The sequence below is a fragment of the Lolium rigidum genome, chromosome 3 (genome assembly GCF_022539505.1).
Source record: "Lolium rigidum isolate FL_2022 chromosome 3, APGP_CSIRO_Lrig_0.1, whole genome shotgun sequence".
Classification (NCBI taxonomy): Eukaryota; Viridiplantae; Streptophyta; class Magnoliopsida; order Poales; family Poaceae; genus Lolium; species Lolium rigidum.
The window spans coordinates 99,993,697-100,016,409 of NC_061510.1; the positions used below are offsets into that span (position 1 = coordinate 99,993,697).

Below are 22,713 nucleotides of genomic sequence, written 5' to 3' on the forward strand. Positions count from 1 at the left end.
TATGACATGAGTTATTCATATGATCATGGGCTAGAGCAAAATAATGGCTATGTGGCCATTTATAGTCCATTTAAATTATTTCAATTAATCTATGTAAATAGTATGAGAGTTACTCTCTCATTTAAATCATTATCTTGAGTAGTCCAATATGAGGTAATGACCTTAGTATGTAGCACCTCATATTAGACCACTTAATAATATTAAATTGTTCCATGGTAGTATTTAAATTGCATGAGATGGAGTATCTCATTTAAATCATTCTCTCCAAATGAGAATTATGAAGTGTTGACCTTGGTCAACATGTATTCATACTTTGTTTTTTGAGGAGATTAAATCTTATCAAGATATAATGAGAGGAGATTACTTCTCAAAGATAATAAATAGAAACTCTAATAAATATTATAATGAGAGGAAATTATTTTTCTTAAATAAGAAAACCAAGTCAACCACCATGTGAATAAGATTGTGATGTTAGAATAGCTTGTGTGAACCATTGGTCTGTTTAGTCTAGCCCTTAAGCATTGTTTGGTGATTGTATACCTCGTATCCGTTTATAGACGCTAGTACCGAGGAATACCAGGAGGAGGAGGTCTACGAGGAGGAAGAAGAACACTTTGATCAATACACCACTCAAGGCAAGCTATACTCTTGCAAGCTCACAAGTGCAAAGCTCTACTAGAGCAAGGCACCATTACACTTCTATTTTTGTTTAAGGATCCAATCCCAAGTTTTATTACTTGCAAGTCTTTACCTTACTTTTTAAAGCTTACTTTATTGTTAATCTTGGTCTAAGTATAGATGGTTACAAGAACATCAAAGGTAGCCTAGAGATATACAAGTTACATTAGCACCCCTCATGACTAGTTGCTAGTGCTAAACTAAAAATGACTACTCTAGATGGGAACATGTGAAAACCAATGACTTTGAAAACCTTGGAATGATGAGTCATTCTATTGAAAGATTTTGAAGGTGAATATGACATGAATGACATGGGGACTTTGGTGAAAATTGATGATTGGGTTCGGATGCGATACCATTCCAATTATTCAGTACCCCCACAATACCTGATTATGGGTAAAGGCTTAACTAGCAACTTATGCGCTTTAGTATGGGTTCCCTCTAAACAAGCGTCATAGGGGTTATGCCGAGGCTGCCTCCGTTGAAAGTGAAATGACGTGAAATGAGGTGAATGTACGACCCAAGCCCTGTGCAGTTCCCGGGATAACATTTGGCTATCACCGGGAGGCCAAACTCATGGGGAGAGGTGCCTATACTAGAGTTTATAAGTGAAAGGTTATGGTTGATGATCCGCATACTGAGTTATGATTATTCAGGGTTATCCCTGACGGATGTAATCAAATGTTGTGGCACAAGTGTGCAACCTCTGCAGAGTGTAAATCTATTCGAATAGCCGTGTCCACGGTTACGGACAATTGGAAAGGCCATACTGTTCCGTTGTCAAATATTTCTGAAAATGAATGGTGAAATTTAACTTGAACACAACATGGTTGTGGGAATGACACTAATGTTCCCACTTGAGTAAGTTAGGCAAATGAGGAGTTCTTTCATTTAAAATTGCTTATGAAATAAAATTGGGTTTATGCAAATAACCCTAGATCTTAGCACCCCCTTACTAAAATTGATAAGTACTTACACTAGTATTAGTTTGCGAGTACTTTAAAGTACTCATGGATGTGTCCCTGGCTATTCAAATGGCCAGACTATGAAGAGGAGCAACAGTATCAGGACGATGAACAGCAGGACGTCTACGATAATTAGGATCATCTTCTAACGTCAAGCGTTGCCTGTGGATTAGATGGACTACTACTACTTCGCTTCCGCTATGTGTTGTGTTTGTTGATCATTAGATCAACTATTATTGTAAGTGTGGATCATGTGATCCGTTGTTGTAAGAAGACTATGGTTTGTAATGAATGATGACTCTATGATATCAACTGTTATGTTTCGCAAAAACAATCTTCCTGGGATTGGGATGTATGGCATAATAGGCATCCGGACTTAAAAATCCGGGTGTTGATAATTATTCTTTTGTCCATGGTCACTTGGCCGACCCTTCTCAGCCTCTGGGTCACCCATCTCTAACATTCTCTTAGCACCTTGATTTGTTAGATCCCTCTTATTCAGGTCCATATTCTTCGATTTTCCTTGACTAGTAGCAGTATCATCAAGCTCAGTCTCCGAATTAGACAGACTCGTGGCAAAATTTGCATTATGACGCCATGGTACCACAGATCGGCCACGTCCACCAGGGGCACGTCCTCCTCTAGTGCCCATTCCTTCTCCAAACCGACCTGAACGACCACCCACACGTCCTCCCCCACGCAGCATGGTAGAGCTTCGACCGTGCCATGTCTCCCAATCAGCTTTTAGAAAGTCACCCCATTTAAGTTTTTCCTCACCATGCTCCCCAGAACCACACTCCAGGTGGCTATGTCCAAACATACCGCAAGCCCCACAAAAGCGAGGGACCTTCTCATACTGTATCTGATAAATTTCCCGTTCACCACCTCTCGCAACAGAGACAAACCTAGCCAGAACCTTTCTCACATCCAATCTTACTTTGACACGCACAAAATTACCCATACCTTGGACATTAGTTTCAACCTTTAAAACTTTCCCTACTTTACGGTATGTAGCCAATAGGCAACTTGTGAATTTGAAGCCAGGTATCAAAAAAGTTGAGGTCAATTGAATCAGGATTAACCAGCCCATCATACTCCTCCAAACAGACAATATTTTGACGAAATAACCACGGTCCGCCTTCTATAACCTTTAGCCAATCACCCAAACAAAAACACTGCACCGTAAAGAGGTTCCCTTAGAGGTGATTGAATTCAATTTGCTTCGCCGGAGACCATGCGTTCCGCATATGCTGCTCGAAAGCTAAGGGACTGAAGTTATTTGTTGTGTGTACCTTTGCTAGAGCCATCCACTTAATACCGTGGATTGGAGCAGAATCCTCCTCTTCAAAAACCAAGTCATCCAAGTCATCGTCCTCAATACCAAGCCGTTTCAGCATGTCGCCGATCGCCTCCTCCCTCTTACTACCAGAACCGCTGGCTAGATTGCTGGAGTTCGCTGGACTTGCCATGTTGCAGACGTCAATCAGATCAATCTCCGCCGAAACCCTAAAAACTGCCAGGAGACAACTCCCCGTCTAGGGCACAACCAACAGGACCAAAGAACACCACGAGCAGGAAACAAGACGAAGGCGGAAGGCCCCAGGGGAGATCTATCCACGAACTGGGTAGGATTAGTCCCTCGCTGGAGCGAACTCCGTCACCGATGCCAGAGAAACCCTAGCGCGCCGCGGGAGCGCCTAGGTCTTTTTTCACGCCTCAGATATATGTGTTCTGTCAGCTATATGTATGTTGGTAGAACTTAGTATACATAGATGTCTCTTTTTTTTGCGGACATAGATGTCTCATTTTTATATGTAGAGAAATTTGTATGTGTGGTCATGCCATAGTTTTCTTTCTTCCGTATATGGAGTATCATGGCAACTTGTGTGTGTGTCTTTGTGGATTAATTAAAGTTCCATTCTAGATATGATCATAGTCCTAAATATGTACTATGTTTTTTTTTTTAAATTTTCATCAACACTACGTGGGTTGATTGATGGTTTCTTGTCCTACCAGATGATAAACACCTTTCTTCGGTTCATCTTATCATAGGCAACTATCAATTTTAAAAGAAATAAAAATCACATTTAGTAGTTCTAGCATTTTATAGAAAACAATCCAGATGTAACCAATGATTTATCCCAAGAACGTGCAAAATATTAATTTCAAAATTTTGTATTCCACCTACACAAAAATGAAATAACTTGTCGATCTAAGTATGACTTTCAAATCTTCAAGTTTTATTAGATTTTGTCATTTTTGTGTAGCGAACAATAAAAGAATTCCGTATTGTGACTTTTCATATTGACTATGCCTAGATTTGTTTTTAGACTTTTCTAAAACTTAAAAATATAATTTTAGTTATGGTTTTAAAACGAAGAGATCGCTGAAGGTCTTGAGGCAAATACACATTCTGCAGAAGAATTCAACCTCCCGGTCCACATATACCGATACAGAACAAATAAATATCCATGAAGCAGAGCAGAATCTCACGGTGCTTGCTCAGTCACCGATCAGGCAATGTTATGCTTGGCAAGCTACATCACCGGTGTATGTGTATCCACGGCTCGAGTAGCAGCAAGAATCTCACCGATCAAACGCTGCAACGCAGTACTATCCGAGACAACACCGAGGTGAGACATGTTGGTGATCCTGACGGACTTGTAGTACTCCTGCCTCGGGTCTCCACCGATTCACCTCGTCAAGCGCCAGTATGCTCGCCAAGTTCACCACCCCGTCGCCGTCTCCGTACACCATATCGGGGGCGTTCCCGCGGCCGTCCCGGAACACCAGCATCTCTTATCTCTGGCGTCGGCACGCCGCCGCCATTGACGCGCGTGACGGGCACCACCGGCGCTCCGAGGTTCACTGCCACGGGAAGCGCCCGCGTCTCGTAGAGCTGCACCGAGTACGGCGGCTGCCCGGCCGCCGCCAAAAACGCCGGCATGTCGCGCGCGGCGTAGCTCCTGTTCCGCGTGACTACCAGCGGCGTGTCGTCGCGGAATGCTATGGGAGACGGCAGCGCCGTGAACGTGCTGGCGAAGGTCCTGCCCACGCTTGGCAGCGACAGGACGTCGGCCGGCGCCGGCGAGGAGACGGATGAGCTGGAAGAGGTAATGCTGTCGGCGAGGCCCTGCATTGACAACACGAACCCGCCGGCGCTCTTAGCCGCCGCCGGAATAGAGACAGCTCCCTGTTCGCCTGCCCCGCCGGGGTGGGAGCGTGCCGAAAGTCGTACGGAGCGCCAAAGAGGGTCTCGATCGCCGTCGCGGTATCCCTCTCGCTCCAACGCCTCCACCAGCTTCCCCATGCAGAGCTCCCTGGCCAACGAAACCGTTAATAAAATCGACCGGTGTGATGAACTGAATTGAAGTGCCAGTGCCCTGCTTTGCATTAGTTGTTGTGATGAACTGACGACATGAGAGGTTAATTAGTTTGTGATAATTATTTGTCGGCAGGGTCGTTGGCGAGGAAGCCGCGGGTGGAGCCGAAGGAGACGGCGCGGGTCTCAACGCCGGCGACTTGGTCATAGACCAGGCGGAGCTGGTCTGCGAAGCAGGGGGCTTCAGCATGAGGAGCGGTGATGTTCTTCCATAGCAGTGATCACCGGCCGTCGCCCTTCCGCGCCGCGCAGAACGCCGACGGCGGCTCGTAGGCGTCGGTGAGGCGGACCTCGATCTGGCTGCAGGTGTTACCCGGCAGCAGCACGACAGGGTGGACGCCAAGGCGTTGTCGACGACGTATGGTTCAGTGTATTGCAAGGCGGCGGTGTGGCGGACTCGGAAGAATATGGAAAGGATGAGCAGGAACCGTGGCCACCATCGGAGCTTTGCTGTCGTGGAGAAAGATCTGTGCCCGTGCGTAAGCTGCTGGTTTTGGTCGACAAAGGAAGATAGAACGGATAGTGGGCAGCAGGATTCGACTGTTCGAGTGGTTGGCTGTTTGTGTTTGAGTGTGTTTGCAGCGGAGCGACCTATTTTTTGATTTACAACATATTTAAGGGAAATGCACTTTGGCTCATAGGAGCATATGATCCCATTATGTGAATCCACATTTTAAAGTGTTAAAAAATTCTAAACTAAATTTTTACATGTACATCTAGACATTTTATGTTGTTACACAAGTTTTCAAAAGAAAAAACATTTTTCTACGGCTCATGTAAAAAAGACAAATTTTGATGCTGTAACCCGTACATGCCATTTTTTTTTGTCTTTTTTGTACACACCACACAAAATGTTGTGTTTCCACAAAAACTTGTGAACGAACATATGATGTCACGATGTATACCAAAAAATTTATGTCATATTTTTTTGACATTTTAAAAATTGTTTTTTATTATTTTCTATAATGGGTGCATATGCACGCGTGTGCCAAAACGCCATCTCCCATATTTAAAGAACATAGAAACTACTACACTGAAACTATACAAAGTAGTTGTAGAAGCTTAGATTATTTGCTGCCTGACGGCCCGGCCCCGTTGTTGCGTTCCTGCCTCGTCTGCTTCTCCGCCGCCTGCCGTGCGATCACTAGGGCTCGGTGCGCCGCCCCGTCCTCTAGCAGACACTGCCGCAGCCTCGCGTTCGCGGCATCGTCCTTGAGCGTCTCGAAGGACTCGACTAACGCTCTCTGCTCTGTCGCCTTCTCCTCCGGGGCAGGCGCATCAGGGTCATCGGAAGACCATGAGATGTCAGAGTCGTCGTCCTCTGCAGCTGCGGCGGCCACCTCTCTGTGGCATTCCATCTCGGCGTCAAACGCCGCGTGGGCCGGCCGCTCCTCCTCTGCTTCAGCCAGGGCCTTCGCGTCCCTGATCGAGTTGAGGAGGTCGTCGGTGTTGTTGTCGTTGTCGAACTCCTCGTCGGAGCTCGAGACCGGGGGAGGTGGAGTGGGATGTGGAGGTGGAGGCGCGACAGACTCGCCGCGGCCGGCGCTGCTCATGGTGGCTCCAGTGGAGGCTGAGCGACAGCGGTGCTACGGTGGAGGTTGTGCAGCGGCTAGGGTTTAGTGTGGGAGGAGATGAGATGCTCGCTCCCCTGTTTATATAGGTCGGAGGCAGGGCAACAGCCGTGGCACGCGTGGAATTACCATTACTTCGTGCGCAGAAGCAGGCGACGGTCGCGCGCCACGCGAGGCATCGCCATTTACGCGGCCGCAGACTGCCGAAGCGACGCCTTGACGTCACGCCGCTGAGAAGACGCATCGACGTTGGATCACTGCCAGGCGGGCCCGACAAAATGTCCGCCAAATGCGAACGGACACTTTGCGTCCGCGCAGCGTCCGTAGAGATGCATCCGAGACGCATATATGGGCCAGGTTTGCGTGCCGCTGACGGTCCGGTCACTTTGCGTCTGCCCGCTGGAGGTGGTAACAAACGCATTTTTTTCGACCCGGTAGACGCAAACGGTCGTTCAACGTCCGTTTATGTCGCCTCTTTGGAGATGCCCTCTTAGTGTACACTTGTCACACAAATATTTCGATTTTGTTTATTTTGGCTCACTGATCTCGTCACAATATTCTGACCACAAAGTGTTTGGCATGTACAGAAACTTCGGTTCAGAGATCAGAACTCATGTGTTATATTAGGGCCATCCAAATTCAGTACTAGCATAAACATCTGGCGAGATTTCAGTACATATATCTATATCGAAAGAAACTCTGAACTTGCTGCCATATAGCCGCATTTCTTTTCTAGCACGGAGTATTAGAATTCTGGAGAAGCCCACAGAACGGATTCGCGCAGTGTATCGGCAATTTGATGACAGAGTTCTAATTTCTAAAAGTTGGATGCCACGCTAGAACAGAGTTCCCGTGCTGTGAACGCGCTGGAATGGCATCATGGAGAAGTTCAACAGGGAGTCAGAAACCAAGTGGAGAACTCTTAAGCTAAAAGAGGACGATGACTCATTCGCAAGATCAAGCTTAACCAGCACAGAAGATAATTACAACACTTCACTTCAGACTCTTGCCTTACAGAAACAGGAACGACTGATACATTACTTCAGACTCGATGCTTGCCTTACAGGAAGAGGAACGACTCAACACATTCGACAGTCGACACAGACCCAAATCAACTCAGTACAGGAACATGAACGACTCAACGCATCCATCCAGCAGCGAACTGAACCTCTACAGCTTCAAAGCAGCCTAACCGGAGATCTGGATGGACTTGACCTCGGGCTTCTTGGCCTCCTCCTTGGGCACGGTGACGGTGAGCACGCCGTTCTCCATGGACGCCTTGATCTGCTCCGCCTTGGCGTTCTCGGGCAGCCTGAACCTGCGCAGGAACTTCCCGCTGCTGCGCTCGACGCGGTGCCAGGTGTCGGACTTCTCCTCCTGCTCCTTGTTCCGCTCGCCGCTGATCTGGAGCACGTTGCCGTCCTCCACCTCCACCTTCACCTCTTCCTTCTTCAGCCCCGGCACGTCCGCCTTGAACACGTGAGCCTCCGGCGTCTCCTTCCAGTCGATGCGCGCGCCAGGGAAGGCCGCGGTCTCAGAGGAGGTGCGCGGGAACGAGGGGAAGAGGCTGCCCCCGCCGCTGCTGCTGCTGCCGGAGCCGAAGGGGAAGCCGTCGAAGGGGTCGAAGAAGTCGAGGGAGAAGGGGTCGAACACGTTGCTGCGGCGAATCATCGACATGGTTGCTCGACTCGGGGGGAAAGGACTGAGAGAGATTGGGAAAGCTTTGTCAATTCAGGGACGCTTCGGATGTGTGTGTACCAGCTCGACAAGGCGCTTTGATTGCTTCGGTCTGGGCCGTGGCGACGGGGAGAGGCGAGAATTTATACAGCGACGGTGGGCGCCAGTGGGACGAAGGTCCGGAGCCTGCTCGTCTGTTCTGGAATGCACTGGAATCTGCAAAGAGCAAGTTTTGGAACCGTTCTGCTCAATGGCTGGGCTGGAATCGGGCCTGCTGGTGCAAACGAGTATCTTCTGTTGCTTTCTCGATCTTTCTAGGACTGCTGGGTCGGGCCAAATTCTGTTATTGAAGTCATCTCGTGCTTTCTAGGCCTAGTGGGTGTGGTCATCTAGTGCTTTCTTGAAGTCTTCCTTGATTTTCCATTTTTGCCAATTTTTTTTAGAGAACACGACACTTTAGACCATCTCCACCGGCGCGGGAACCATAGCAGCTCCGATTTGGGGGCCGGTGTGGTTTTCGGTGCGCTCTAAACGGCGTCGGCTAGTTTTCGAGCCCAAAAAAATCGCAGGCATCCCCGTGCTGGCCCCTTGCGTAGGGCGCGAATCTGACGCGCTGGCGCCTCGCGACACGTCAGAAAATGACCGTGGGCTCCACCTGGCAGCCAGACACACTGATTTCTCACGTCCTACCCACGTCCGAGCCGACTTCCACCCCTCTAGATCGCCACTGTCGCCGTCGCTGTTGCGCCCCTGCTTGCAATAGACACCGCCGCCTGTCTAGGAACCGCCGTCCATCGACACGGTCGCCACCTCCTCAACCGGCGGCCGCTGTTTCTCCCGGAACAGAGCTCGCCGCCTGTGGTGACCTTGCATACCACTGCATATTGTAGTATGTCAGTCGTTGATATAACATTCACGAAGTACCAATCCGCAAATGTTACATCCCTCAGAGTAGTACAACAGAACATAGTGATGGCGCGTAGTTGACACGTCCGTTGGGAACCCCAAGAGGAAGGTGTGATGCGCACAGCAGTAAGTTTCCCTCAGTAAGAAACCAAGCTTATCGAACCAGTAGGAGTCAAGGAACACGTGAAGGTTGTTGGTGGCGGAGTGTAGTGCGGCGCAACACCAGGGATTCCGGCGCCAACGTGGAACCTGCACAACACAATCAAAGTACTTTGCCCCAACGTAACGAGTGAGGTTGTCAATCTCACCGGCTTGCATGTAAACAAAGGATTAGATGTATAGTGTGGATGATGATGGTTGTTTGCGAAGAACGGTAAAGAACAATTGCAGTAGATTGTATTTCAGATGTAAAGAATTGGATCGGGGTCCACAGTTCACTAGTGGTGTCTCTCCCATAAGATAAATAGATGTTGGGTGAACAAATTACAGTTGGGCAATTGACAAATAAAGAAGGCATAACAATGCACATACATATATCATGATGAGTACTATGAGATTTAATCAGGGCATTACGACAAAGTACATAGACCGCTATCCAGCATGCATCTATGCCTAAAAAGTCCACCTTCAGTTTATCATCCGAACCCCTTCCAGTATTAAGTTGCAAACAACAGACAATTGCATTAAGTATGGTGCGTAATGTAATCAACACAAATATCCTTAGACAAAGCATCGATGTTTTATCCCTAGTGGCAATAGCACATCCACAACCTTAGAACTTTCTGTCACTGTCCCAGATTCAATTGAGGCATGAACCCACTATCGAGCATAAATACTCCCTCTTGGAGTTACAAGTATCAACTTGGCCAGAGCCTCTACTAGCAACGGAGAGCATGCAAGAACATAAACAATATATATGATAGATTGATAATCAACTTGACATAGTATTCAATATTCATCGGATCCCAACAAACACAACATGTAGCATTACAAATAGATGATCTTGATCATGATAGGCAGCTCACAAGATCTAACATGATAGCACAATGAGGAGAAGACAACCATCTAGCTACTGCTATGGACCCATAGTCCAGGGGTGAACTACTCACACATCGATCCGGAGGCGATCATGGCGATGAAGAGCCTTCCGGGAGATGATTCCCCTCTCCGGCAGGGTGCCGGAGGCGATCTCCTGAATCCCCCGAGATGGGATTGGCGGCGGCGGCGTCTCTAGAAGGTTTTCCGTATCGTGGCTCTCGGTACTGGGGGTTTCGCGACGAAGGCTTTAAGTAGGCGAAAGGGCAGAGTCGGGGGCGTCACGAGGGGCCCACACGCTAGGGCCGCGCGGCCCTAGTGTGGCGTCGCCTCGTCGCCCCACTTCGTATCTCCCTCGGTCTTCTGGAAGCTTCGTGGAAAAATAAGACCCTGGGCGTTGATTTCGTCCAATTCCGAGAATATTTCCTTACTAGGATTTCTGAAACCAAAAACAGCAGAAAACAGCAACTGGCTCTTCGGCATCTCGTCAATAGGTTAGTGCCGGAAAATGCATAATAATTACATAAAGTGTGTATAAAACATGTGAGTATCATCATAAAAGTAGCATGGAACATAAGAAATTATAGATACGTTTGAGACGTATCAAGCATCCCCAAGCTTAGTTCCTACCCGCCCTCGAGTAGGTAAACGATAACAAACATAATTTCTGAAGTGACATGCTATCATAATCTTGATCAATACTATTGTAAAGCATATGAGATGAATGCAGCGATTCGAAGCAATGGTGAAGATAATGAGTAAACAAATGAATCATATAGCAAAGACTTTTCATGAATAATACTTTCAAGACAAGCATCAATAAGACTTGCATAAGAGTTACTCATAAATCAATAGATTCTTAGTAGAAAGCTTTGGAGCAACACAAAGGAAGATATGAGTTTCAGCGATTGCTTTCAACTTCAACATATTTATCTCATGGATAATTGTCAACACAAAGTAATATAACAAGTGCAATAGGTAAACATGTAAGAATCAATGCACACAGTTGATAGAAGTGTTTGCTTCTGAGATAGAAGGAATAGGTAAACTGACTCAACAATAAAGTAAAAGATAGGCCCTTCGACGCATCCACCCAAGCAGCAAACTGAACATCTAGCTTCAGATCAGCCTAGCCAGAGATCTGGATGGACTTCACCTCGGGCTTCTTGGCCTCCTCCTTGGGCACGGTGACGGTGAGCACGCCGTTCTCCATGGACGCCTTGATCTGCTCCGCCTTGGCGTTCTCCGGCAGCCTGAACCGGCGCAGGAACCTGCCGCTGCTGCGCTCCACGCGGTGCCAGGTGTCGGACTTCTCCTCCTGCTCCTTGTTCCGCTCGCCGCTGATCTGGAGCACGTTGCCGTCCTCCACCTCCACCTTCACCTCCTCCTTCTTCAGCCCCGGCACGTCCGCCTTGAAAACGTGAGCCTCGGGCGTCTCCTTCCAGTCAATGCGCGCTCCGGCAAAGGCCACCGTCTCGGAGGAGGTGCGCGGGAACGAGGGGAAGAGGCTGCCCCCGCCGCTGCTGCTGCTGCCGGAGCCGAAGGGGAAGCCGTCGAAGGGGTCGAAGAGGTCGAGGGAGAAGGGGTCGAACACGTTGCTGCGGCGGATCAGCGACATGGTTGCTCGATTCGGGGGGAAAGGACTGAGCGAGATTGGAAAAGCTCTGCCAATTCAGGGATGCTTCCGATGTGTGTGGTCACAAGGCGCTTGATTGCTACGGTCTGGGCCGTCGAGGCGGGGAGAGGCGAGAATTTATACAGCGACGGTGAGCGCCGGTGGGAGGAAGGTCCGGAGACTGCTCCTCTATTCTGGAATGCACTGGAATCAGAAAGTAGCTAGTTTACGGTTCGGCTCGATGCTGGGCTGGAATCAGGCCTGCTAGTGATAGTGTTTTCTCGCCCTTTCCCGGCCTGCTGGATCGGGTCAAATTCTGGTATCGAAGTTATCTGGGGAGCTCCTATACACCGAGCTGGTCGGTGCGGGGAACGCACCGCACACCCCCGACGTGGCTTACTGGGCCCGGCCCAACAGAAACAGGTAAGCTTTTCTTTTTTCGTTTCTTTTCTGTTTGTTAAATTTTTACTATTTGAATATTTTTGAAAAATAAAAAATTATCAAAATCTGAATACTTTAAAAATTAAATTGAGCATCTATGCTTTGAACAATTTTAAAAGATTTTCGCTTTTTTTAAAAAAACTTTTGAACAATTTTCAAATTGGAACAAATTTTAAATTTGAACAATTTTAAGTTTCAACAATTTTCTAATCTGAACAATTTTAAGTTTAAACTATTTTCTAATTTAAACATTTTATTAATTTGAACAATTTTCTACTTTGAACAATTTTCGATGTGAACAAATTTTAAATTTGAACAAATTTTACATTTGAACATTCTTAAAATTTGAACAAATTTTAAATTTGAACATTTTAAAATTTTAAACAATTTTTGAATTTGAACAAATTTCATATTTGAACGGTTTCTAAATTTGAACGGTTTTTAGATTTAAACGGTTTTCAAATTTGAACATTTTTTAATTTAATTTTTTTTCAATTTGAACAATTTTTTAAAATTAAAATCTTGGAATCTAAAAAAATATAAACAAAACCGAAAACAGAAAAAAGAAAAGAAAACAGAAAACAGAAAAAGAAACCAGAAAAGAAAAAAGAAACAGCAAAAACAAACTGCACAGGCTAAACAGACCCAAATGGGCCTGGCCCATACCCGACCAGGGGGTGTGCGGTGGCCGGTAGCCACCGACCTGGTCGGTGTATAGGTTTTGCCATTATCTGGTGCTTTCTAGCCTAGTGGGTGTGGTTATCTGGTGCTAACTCTTCCTTGATTTTTTCTTTTAGCGTTGAAGACGCTATGAAGAGATCCTTTTTCGATAAGTTCTAAAGAAAAGGAGAGAGATTGATATGGATGGTTTTTTTTAAGGCGAACCCAAGGATCATCTCAACCTCGTCAATGGTATAATTTTTTCCCGAATGTAACTTTTTTCTCTATGGTACAACATAGAGAATTTTTCTGTATCATATACACAAAAAGTTATTGTACCACTTTGTTCATAGTTACACAACGAAAATAATGCAATCTATAACAAATCGCAACAATGTGTGTAACATCCAAAAAATCCCCAATTTTTTCCCTTGGTCAACGACCATAGAAGTAGTGCCATGGACGATTCGAGATCACCGACGATGAATCCGACATGCCCAAGGTCCGTCAAAGCTAGAGCAGAGGAGCCCCGGCCAATCTTCTCGATGATGTCATCTTCTCCGGGCCCGATATCCTGTGGCAAGCTCTTCCCACAACATCCTTGGCGAGGAGGTGGGAGCTTGAGCGTCGGTGGCTGGGTGCAACTTCAGCGGAGGAGCTGCAGATCGGCGACCGGACCGAGCGTGTGGAGGAGCAGTGGTGGCCGGCACATAGGAGGCCACAAGCAGCGGCCGAAGGAGCATCAGTTGGCGGCCGCCTGCGGAACAGTTGCAGAGATCGGTGGCCGGGAGGGTGTAGGAGCATCGGCGGTGGCCGCGCGCCGGAGTCCGCGGGCAGCGACCGAAGGAGAGCATCGACAAAAGAAGTGGGGAAGGGAAGGCAACTCGCCTGGAGTTGGTCTGCTCACTTCTCCTCCTCTCGCGAAGCGCCTACACCTTTTCCCCTTGAGAGTCGGTTATGGCCGGCCGGATCCAATACTTCTAGCCGCCGACGTCCACGCTGGAGGCCGTAGGGATGGAGTAGGATTTCAGCCTTCTCTGTACATTAGTAGTGATAGTTTTAGGTGTAGGTATGGTCTAGGTCTAGGATTGTTCCTTGTGGCGTCTGGCTTCATGCCGTCGGAGAGTACACCGCCGGAGGTGGTGAGAAGCCTCTTGTGGTGGGCGGCAGTCTGGTGGTCGGCTGCAGAGCTCCAACGGTCGAAGCCGAAGGTGGCCGGCGGCAGGATCTCTGCCTCCCCTTCAATAAAGCTTGGTAGCTATCAAGGATTGTTGGATTTAGTTCCTCTGCCTCCAATGTGTGGCCATCGTGGAGATGGAATCGTTGAAGGCGGGTGGATTTCGCCTAATCCTCAATATATGTGATGGGAAGCTCAACTTCTTGGCAAATCTGAAGGGGATCTGGCAAAGCATTAGCTTCCAATTTTATATTTGTATTTTCTCAAGGATTGGCGACCTGACGTTTCTGAGGTTGCACTCGGGAGATCTCACCCGCAATGGTGTTTATTTGGAAGCTACACCGCTCATGGTGGTGGTCGAAGGGTGGACTTCTCTGGAGGCTACATCGAACTCCACTTTGGTCGACTGGCAGTCTTCGTTGTTGCTTCTCCTGGTCGAAGGGCGACTGGAAGGACATGGATGCGGCCTAGAGGATCAATAGACGGTTAAAAACTTTTACAATTATGGCTTAACAAATGCGGAATAAAATTAGGGTTTAGTTTGTCAAGCACAAAAGTACAAAACATGTACAACTAGGGTTCACATATGTGCACCAAGAATTTATGCTAGGAAAGACAAGCAACTATGTGATAGCAAGATATATAACTTCAAGCATGATGGCTATCACAAAGTAAAATTCATAAGCAAAGAGCTCGGGTATAGGAATAATCGAGGTGAAGCGGAGACAATGATGTATCCGAAGTGCACACCCTTGTGAGTGCTACTCTCAGTTGGAGCGGTGTGGGGGCACAAGGCTCCCCGAACGCCACGAATGCCTCACCGTATTCTCCTCGATCCTTCCCACCAAAAGGGAAGTCCTTGATCCACTATGGAACCTTGAGGGTGGTCACCGAACCCGCTCAAAGCTTGGGGCTTTCTCCACAACTTAATTGGAGGCTCCCAACATACCACCACAAAGGCCTCACACTTGAGTAATCTACAAAACTTAATTGGAGTCCCCAAGAACACCACTAAGCCACAAAGCTACAAACTTAAGGCAATCCCCACAACTTAATTAGAGGCCCCAAGAACATCACAAAGACCACTAAGCCATCTAGGGTCCAAAGACCCAAGAGGAACAAACTCCGAGGACAAGTTCCCGAAGTGAATATCTCACGAACTTTCACCTCCACGTAAGTTAAACCGATCACCAAATGCAATGGATAGAACACCACAAAGATTCTCAAGTCCTTCTCTCTCAAATTCCAACAAAGCTACAAAAAACTTTTGGGGAAATAAGAGAGGAACAACAAATAGGAGGATGAACACCAAATTTCTCCAAGATATATATCTAGTGGATTCCCCACACAAAAAGAGGAATTTTTTTGGTCAAGGTGTAGATATAGATTTCCTCTCTATTTTTCTCAAATATGATCAAGATTCATGGAGGATTAGAGGAAGATGAAGCTTCTCAAAGTCAACAATGGGAAAGAGAAAGAGTAGGAAAAGCAACCGGCTCAATGGGGAAGAACGGGGTCATATATGCCCCCCAAAATGGAATCTAACCGTTGAAACGCACCTAAAAACAGCCCCCAGCCGGACCTTCCGGCCATGGCCAAACGACTCTGGCTGGCGGACTCGTCCGGCCATGGACAGACCATTCCGTGCAGGTTACTACGAGCAAAATCACTCACAAAAAATGCCGCCATTTTCACATCCAAACGGCAAATTTGATGATCTTGGACTCATTGGAATCACAACAAAAATCTCTACAAGATCATGCAGGGAAACATCATAGTCCAACCACAAACAATAAGATCAAATGTGGAAAGGTATAACCTATCTATAAGAGCCAAACCAGTAACACCTCCAATATGGAAAATGCAACAACTTGAGTTAAGAAACTCGAATTTAGGTGAAATCAATTTTGTTGAAAAGAGGATGACAAGAGATAACCCACAAGAAAATAAAATCTTAAGAACAGGTGGGATAGATTTTTTTCATGAATTTAGAGGTGAAACCTCTCAATACAAAGAACCGGGGAAAACTCCAATATAAAAAAACTCAACAAGTATTTCATGTGGAATCCGTTTTCGGTGAACTAGAGCTTGTCATGAGAATAAACACAAGCTTTAAAATACCATATGGATAAAACCCAAATAACAACCAAGAAAGATGATGCAAGGATGCAAAGGTTTGAGCTCTCACCAAACTTTACGATCGAGTTACTCCCTCGTAGGCGCGTGCTGGCAGGGTTGGTGGCAGCGTGGTGGCTTGATGAACTACCTGGCAGTCCAGGGAAAATTTGGCCAGGCCGTCCGACGCTTTGGAAATGAGACTAGCCGGACTGTCCAACACCCTCTTTGATAGTCTCGCTTGACACGCACCAGACTGTCTTGCGCTGCCCGCGACGGGCTATCTTACGGCATCAGTCGTTAGGTTTGCCAGCGACAACTGTGATTGCACGGTTAGCCGGTGGTGACGGCGATCGGCGCTGGCACGTACGTGAGATGACCCATTGTACCTCTCGTGTAAAACAAAGGTTTACTAGTTGAATGCCCGTGCGTTGCCACGATCTGTTTGTATTCTTATTGTTACACATATTTCGTTATAACAAAAAATATTCTAAAAGTGTTTAAATTTTCACTTTGCATAATTCAACATCATGTGCATATAAAGCTAAAAAATTAGGTGATTCTAATGGTACCTCCAAATCTCACTCACAAATTTCAACAATATTTACCAAATTGATACGACCCCAATGGAAACAATTTAATAATTGATACAACAACAAAGATGATTAAATAATTTATTGCTAAATTTAGGAACTGAATTTAACAGTTAATTACTCCATCCGTTCCTTGATATAAGGTGTATAGTTTTTTCAAAAAAAAACTCCAAAATATAAGGTGTATTGCCTAGAACTACTCATTTGGACATTTTTTTACGGGTTCAATTGTATTTTCTTAGCTCATGAAAACTTCTCTATTTTCTCATAGCAATAATTAAGGGGTAATCTTTCCTAAAACTCGTGTAGCTTGTTCTTAATTTCCGTGCTAAAAACTATACACCCTATATTTAGGAACGGAGGGATTATTATTTTTCTAAGCAATGAAATTCGAATTAAAAAAGTAGCCCTTGCTATAAATTCTCATGTGAACAAAATTTAATCAGAAAGTCGTCAGGTACTGGAAGTCACTTTTTCTAGACAGGGTATCAACCAAACATGCCTTAGTTTGAAACAGTTTTACATTAAAGAAACATCCTTTGAGATAGTGGTTATCAGAGATAATTCTATCAACTAATTAGATGAAATTTTAGAGAACATTTTATAGAGTAATGATTTGTTTTCTGATAATGACACATATATAAGAAGGGCAGCGTGTTTTTTGGGATGCCACTGTCATGTTTGAACAAAAATGAAGTGTATAGTTAGTCTTCAACTGTTGGTCGCGTACTACGATCAGCTACACAGCCCAGACATCTCAGCCTCAGCAAAATGCTTTGCCCAATCTGTTGCTCGCGTACACGGACAGCAAGCGGCGGCAGCCTCGCAAATTCGCAATCGCATCCCCCACGAACTTCGTTCGACCGGCGAGAAGCGCCTCCAGCTTGTCTCACACGTCCCGCACGCACACCTGCCCTGGACACACGCGCCGCTGAAATTCGATGAGATGAATTGGTCCAGGTCGAGGCGGCAAACGCAGGTACTCCCTCCGTTCTCTTTTAATTGACTCAAATTTAGTACAAAGTTGTACTAAATCTGAGTCAATTAAAAAAGAACGGAGGGAGTACTATATATTACGGCTGTCATTCGCTCTCAACTGAACCCACCTTCCTCGCGGAGCAGAGGACAGCCGGACTGGAAGGCCGCCTTCCTCGTGGAACAGAGGAGCGCCGCAGAGGGTGTCCATCGGTTGGCAAGGGCCCTCGGCTCCTGCCATGGGGCTTCAAATCGCGTGGGACAGGGTGAGCTCGAGGAAGGCGTTGTTCCCGTCTTGGGTAAAGGAGAAGGCGGATTTTGGGGAGGTCCCGATCTCGAGGCTGGAGCAGTGTGGTCGCCTCGTGGATTCGTGCTGGCGGCCGCGGCATCCCCCGACCCCGTCGTTCACCGCCGATCAGAGGAGAAAGAAGCGAGGAGATTGGGTTGCAGCCTCCCGTCGGTTGCCACCACTCAGAGGAGGAGCGCGTCCCCTGCCGTTCGCCGCCGCCCAGAGGAGAAAGGAGCGAGGAGACGGAGCCGCGGTCTCTCCAGTCGGTCGCCGCTGCTCCGAGTAGATCGAATGGTCGAGCCTCTTTGCCGAAGGAGGAGGCCAGCCGGTTCTGGAATATTGTGGAGGCATCGGCAATGTACTGTTCATGGCGAATCCAGTTGTCCTCAGCTGTTGGATTTAGTAGATCAACGGCTGCAATTGATTCTTTAGGTCCAATTCAAAACTGCTACATTATATAGGGGTATAGAAAAGTATGGTATACCTATACATGAGCATACGGGGTTTTGAATTTAGATTTAGGCATGGCTTTGATAATACGTTTAAGGGGAGAAACTTGTACTGCAACAAACCTCTTGCAAAACATTCAAAACTGGAAAACCAAAGATTCTCCACTTGGTACGACAACATTAACATGGAATACTGCCCATGTAGTTTAGTACAAGTGTACAAATAGGTAAAACTGTGAAACTCAAAACTGATCCTGATGTATATGTATTCGGGTAAAAAAACATATTTTAATACGTTAGAAAATTTAGAAAAAAAGTTTTGCATGTAGAGGAATATGTTCTATGTGCTTACATAAAGTTTCACATAAAATCTATATTTTCCAAGTCTCGTAAAAAAGACAAACAAATATCTCGAGAAATGGATTCTTTTAGCAACAAAATTGATCTTTTTTACACGGGGAACAAAACATGTCGGGTTTTGCTAATTTTTTGAGCATGTAGATACACACGGAACATTTTTTGTATTTATTTAATATTTTTAAATATGTTTATAATATATTTTAAATAAAGAATGCAAATGCACCAAATACCCTACCCGGTAAAACTAACCTAACTAAAACAATGTTTCTCGAAAATCATCAGCACAAAAGAGTATCTGGTAGACTATTCCTAACATTCTACATTGAAGAAGAATGGTTGAATCTCAGTTGCAATTCATCTCCCAACTTAGCAACCCATGTTGAACTTATCATTAGCACGAACTACGAAACAAATCTGACGGTTTGAGGGTAGTTTTCTGCAGCCTTACTTGCATTTAAAAGATTAATTGCAACTTCAATTTGAAAAATTAAGTTGCAACTTAACCTGTAACTTGAGTGCATGATGTAAATATGACGCTGAGCAGTAACTTAGCTTAGTAACAGCTGGCAATTTCCTTCCGATTTTTATATACAGAATCAAGAGGAGAGGGGAAAAGCTAGTTCTTTTTATAGAAACAGGAGGTCCTCCCTCGGCCTCTCGAACGGCAGTTTATGTTCGAAACCGTGAAGCGGAGCACAAATGTTCTGCTACTAGACACGAGGCTCAGGAGGCCTTTTGCTGGGGATAAAAATAATGGACAGCATCCGTCGCAGAGGAGAACTCTTGACCGAAATATGGTCGTTTTTCGACAGTAATATGAGGTGGCCTGCTTGCTAATATATTATGGTTTAAAAAAAAACTGAAGATTATAGGCACAAACAGAGTAATAAAACACAACACTTTAAACGATGCTCCTCTGCTGAACATAGCACAGTATACGTGATACAAAGCTCATTATGCTCACAGTTCGAAAAGAGACGAGGGAAATCTCATCGGGCTCACACGCAAAGCGGCGCCTACAGTCTACGGCACAGCGAACTATCAGCTAGGACGAAAGATGCAGCTTTACACAGCGAGCCCAACCTTGCACGCAAACGCAACACCAGCAGAAGTGCAGAACACACACCGCAGCGCCCATATCAGAGCTGATTTATTTAGGCTGTGAGCAGAGAGCAGCTAAGCCGGAGTCTCTAGCCGGTGATCTGGACGGGCTTGGCATCGGGCTTCTTGGCCTCCTCCTTGGGCACGGTCACGGTGAGCACGCCGTTCTCCATGGACGCCTTGATCTGCTCCGTCTTGGCGTTGTCCGGGAGCCTGAACCTGCGCAGGAACTTCCCGCTGCTACGCTCCACGCGGTGCCAGGTGTCGGACTTCTCCTCCTGCTCCTTGTTCCGCTCGCCGCTGATCTGCAGCACGTTGCCGTCGTCGACCTCCACCTTCACCTCCTCCTTCTTCAGCCCCGGCACGTCTGCCTTGAACACGTGAGCCTCGGGCGTCTCCTTCCAGTCGATCCGCGCGCCGGCGAAGGCCGCGGTGTCGGAGCTGGCGCGAGGGAAGATGCTCCCGCTGCCGGAACCAAAGGGGAATGGGTCCCAGAGATCAAGAGAGAAGGGGTCGAACACGTCGGCGCGACGAATCAACGACATCGTCGGCGGGTTGGCGATGAACTGCTGAATGTTTAGTGGAGTGGTTGTTGGTGTCTAAGAGCGAATGGCTGTCTCGGACGATCTATCAAGAAGCTGGCTTTCCTTGTTGCTTGTCTTGGACCTGTATCGATGCAGGATGGGATGATTTATAGGGTGAGGACGTGCAATGGAGACGAGGTTCCTGAGAGTTCTCGCTTCTTCGGGCACCTACCGGTAGAAGCCAGATTTGTGTAGCTGGGCCGGGAAGGCTTTTCTTGAGCCCATTCGCTGGACCCTGCGGAATGATTTGTGTAACCCAGTAGCACAACTTAACGGCAAATATCCAGAAAAAACGTGTAACCTCTGGAAGCCCAATAGCACACTCTGGAGCCCTCGAGAACCTACGGCCGCACCCTATAAAATGACACATTATGGTATATAAACGGTAGATGTGCATAGTTATAAATTTATTGAATAGAAATTTCATCAAAAATCAACGTTGAATTGTTTTTTTTATTGGGCTAGTTTTAAGTTAGACTACATTTTCTAGAGAGAAAGTTAGACTACTTTAAATAGTGTGATGATATACACATCATATATGTGCCCCTCATATGGAAACTATTTTTTTTATTTTGGTTTCTCCGGCTAGTAGCACATTTAATATTTGACCAATTGATCATAATTACTATGTATATGATGCATGTGTATATGATGCATGTGTTTCCAGTCGACCTGAGTGGCTAGTAGCACACGTACTTCTCTCAAAACTCAACAGAAGCATAGAGCATCACCAGTCCTTAATTATAGATATACAATAGTTGTAAACATATCTTTAGAAGACAACACACCAACCATAATTTCCATATATTTATTAATAAATTGAGATTAATTAATGAATATAACCCATTTCTAACTTATGATTCAAAACTTGGAATGACGTACCACAGACGTGTAAACTACTTGACACCTAGCTCGTCAGTTCATAATATATGTAGTGTCACCATTTAGGAACTAATCATGGATCAATCCAAAAACTGGCTTCAATGTTAAATAATAAAATATATAACATGTTAAGATAGGGATTTTAAGTAGATGTTATTGGCTTTATATGCTCTCTAAGCAAAATCAAATATTAGAAAATAAGCAGCATAAATTGGTAAATTGGTTGAGCGTTCGCGTGTGTGTCGACATGTCACATGTATTTTACTGTTTATGAACCTCGAAAACAAAACAGATTGAGTATTCTTTTTATCATTGATACGTCTCCAACGTATCCATAATTTCTGATGTTCCATGCTTGTTTTATGACAATACTTACATGTTTTGCTTGCACTTTATGATGTTTTTATGCGTTTTCCGGAACTAACCTATTAACAAGATGCCACGGTGCCGGTTCCTGTTTTACTAGCTGTTTTTGGTTCCGGAAAGGCTGTTCGGGCAATATTCTCGGAATTCGACGAAACGAAGACCAAACCTCCTATTTTTCCCGGAAGCATCCGGAACACCGAAGAAGAGTCGGAGAGGGGCCGGAGGGCCACCACACCATAAGGCGGCGCGGCCCGACCTGGGCCCGCGCCGGCCGTGGTGTGGCGCCCCGAGTGCCCCCGCGCGCGCCTCTTCGCCTATAAAATCCCTTTCGACCTAAAAACACCGTAACTCTTGACGAAACTCCGGAAAGACTCCGGGGCGCCGCCACCATCGCGAAACTCCAATTCGGGGGACAGAAGTCTCGTCCCGGCACCTGCCGGGACGGGGAAGTGCCCCGAAAGCCATCTCCATCAACGCCATCGCCTCCATCATGCTCCGTGAGTAGTTCCCCCATGGACTACGGGTTCTAGGCTGTAGCTAGTTGGTATTCTCTCCCCCATGTACTTCAATACAATAATCTCATGAGCTGCCTTACATGATTGGGATTCATCGATGTAATCGGTGTTGTGTTTGTCGGGATCCGATGGATTGTTACGTTATGATTGTCTATCTACAAAGTTTATGAAGTTATTGTTGCTGCAATCTTGTTATGATTAATGCTTGTCACTAGGGCCCGAGTGGCATGATCTTAGATTTGAGCTCTATACTTATTGCTTAGATTGTATCTACAAGTTGTATGCACATGTCACTGTCCGGAACCAAAGGCCCCGAAGTGACGAAATCGGGACAACCGGAGGGGATGGCGGTGATGTGAGGGACACATGTTTTCACG

The 22,713-nt window shown here is 46.3% G+C and overlaps 3 protein-coding genes and 1 pseudogene across 3 annotated transcripts; all 4 read right to left on the bottom strand.

Annotated features, from left to right (window-relative positions):
* Positions 1 to 4,057: 4,057 nt before the first annotated feature.
* LOC124695253 lies at positions 4,058 to 6,840 on the bottom strand (annotated as a pseudogene).
* Positions 6,841 to 7,499: 659 nt separating this feature from the next.
* Positions 7,500 to 8,324, bottom strand: LOC124702027 (17.9 kDa class I heat shock protein-like). Its single transcript, XM_047234118.1, has one exon. It carries the CDS (start codon positions 8,271 to 8,273, stop codon positions 7,785 to 7,787), a length of 489 nt encoding a protein of 162 aa, XP_047090074.1. The 5' UTR covers positions 8,274 to 8,324; the 3' UTR covers positions 7,500 to 7,784.
* A 2,977-nt stretch (positions 8,325 to 11,301) lies between these two features.
* Positions 11,302 to 11,926, bottom strand: LOC124702026 (17.9 kDa class I heat shock protein-like). Its single transcript, XM_047234117.1, has one exon. The coding sequence runs from the start codon at positions 11,830 to 11,832 to the stop codon at positions 11,344 to 11,346; it is 489 nt and encodes a 162-aa protein (XP_047090073.1). The 5' UTR covers positions 11,833 to 11,926; the 3' UTR covers positions 11,302 to 11,343.
* Positions 11,927 to 20,078: 8,152 nt separating this feature from the next.
* On the bottom strand, positions 20,079 to 20,534 carry LOC124702028 (17.4 kDa class I heat shock protein-like). The gene has a single exon (XM_047234119.1). The coding sequence runs from the start codon at positions 20,532 to 20,534 to the stop codon at positions 20,079 to 20,081; it is 456 nt and encodes a 151-aa protein (XP_047090075.1).
* Between the last annotated feature and the right edge of the window lie 2,179 nt (positions 20,535 to 22,713).

Excerpts from the sequence above, each read along its gene's own strand:
- LOC124702027 (XM_047234118.1), bottom strand. The coding sequence starts at position 8,273 with ATGTCGATGATTCGCCGCAGCAACGTGTTCGACCCCTTCTCCCTCGAC.
- LOC124702026 (XM_047234117.1), bottom strand. The coding sequence starts at position 11,832 with ATGTCGCTGATCCGCCGCAGCAACGTGTTCGACCCCTTCTCCCTCGAC.
- LOC124702028 (XM_047234119.1), bottom strand. The coding sequence starts at position 20,534 with ATGTCGTTGATTCGTCGCGCCGACGTGTTCGACCCCTTCTCTCTTGAT.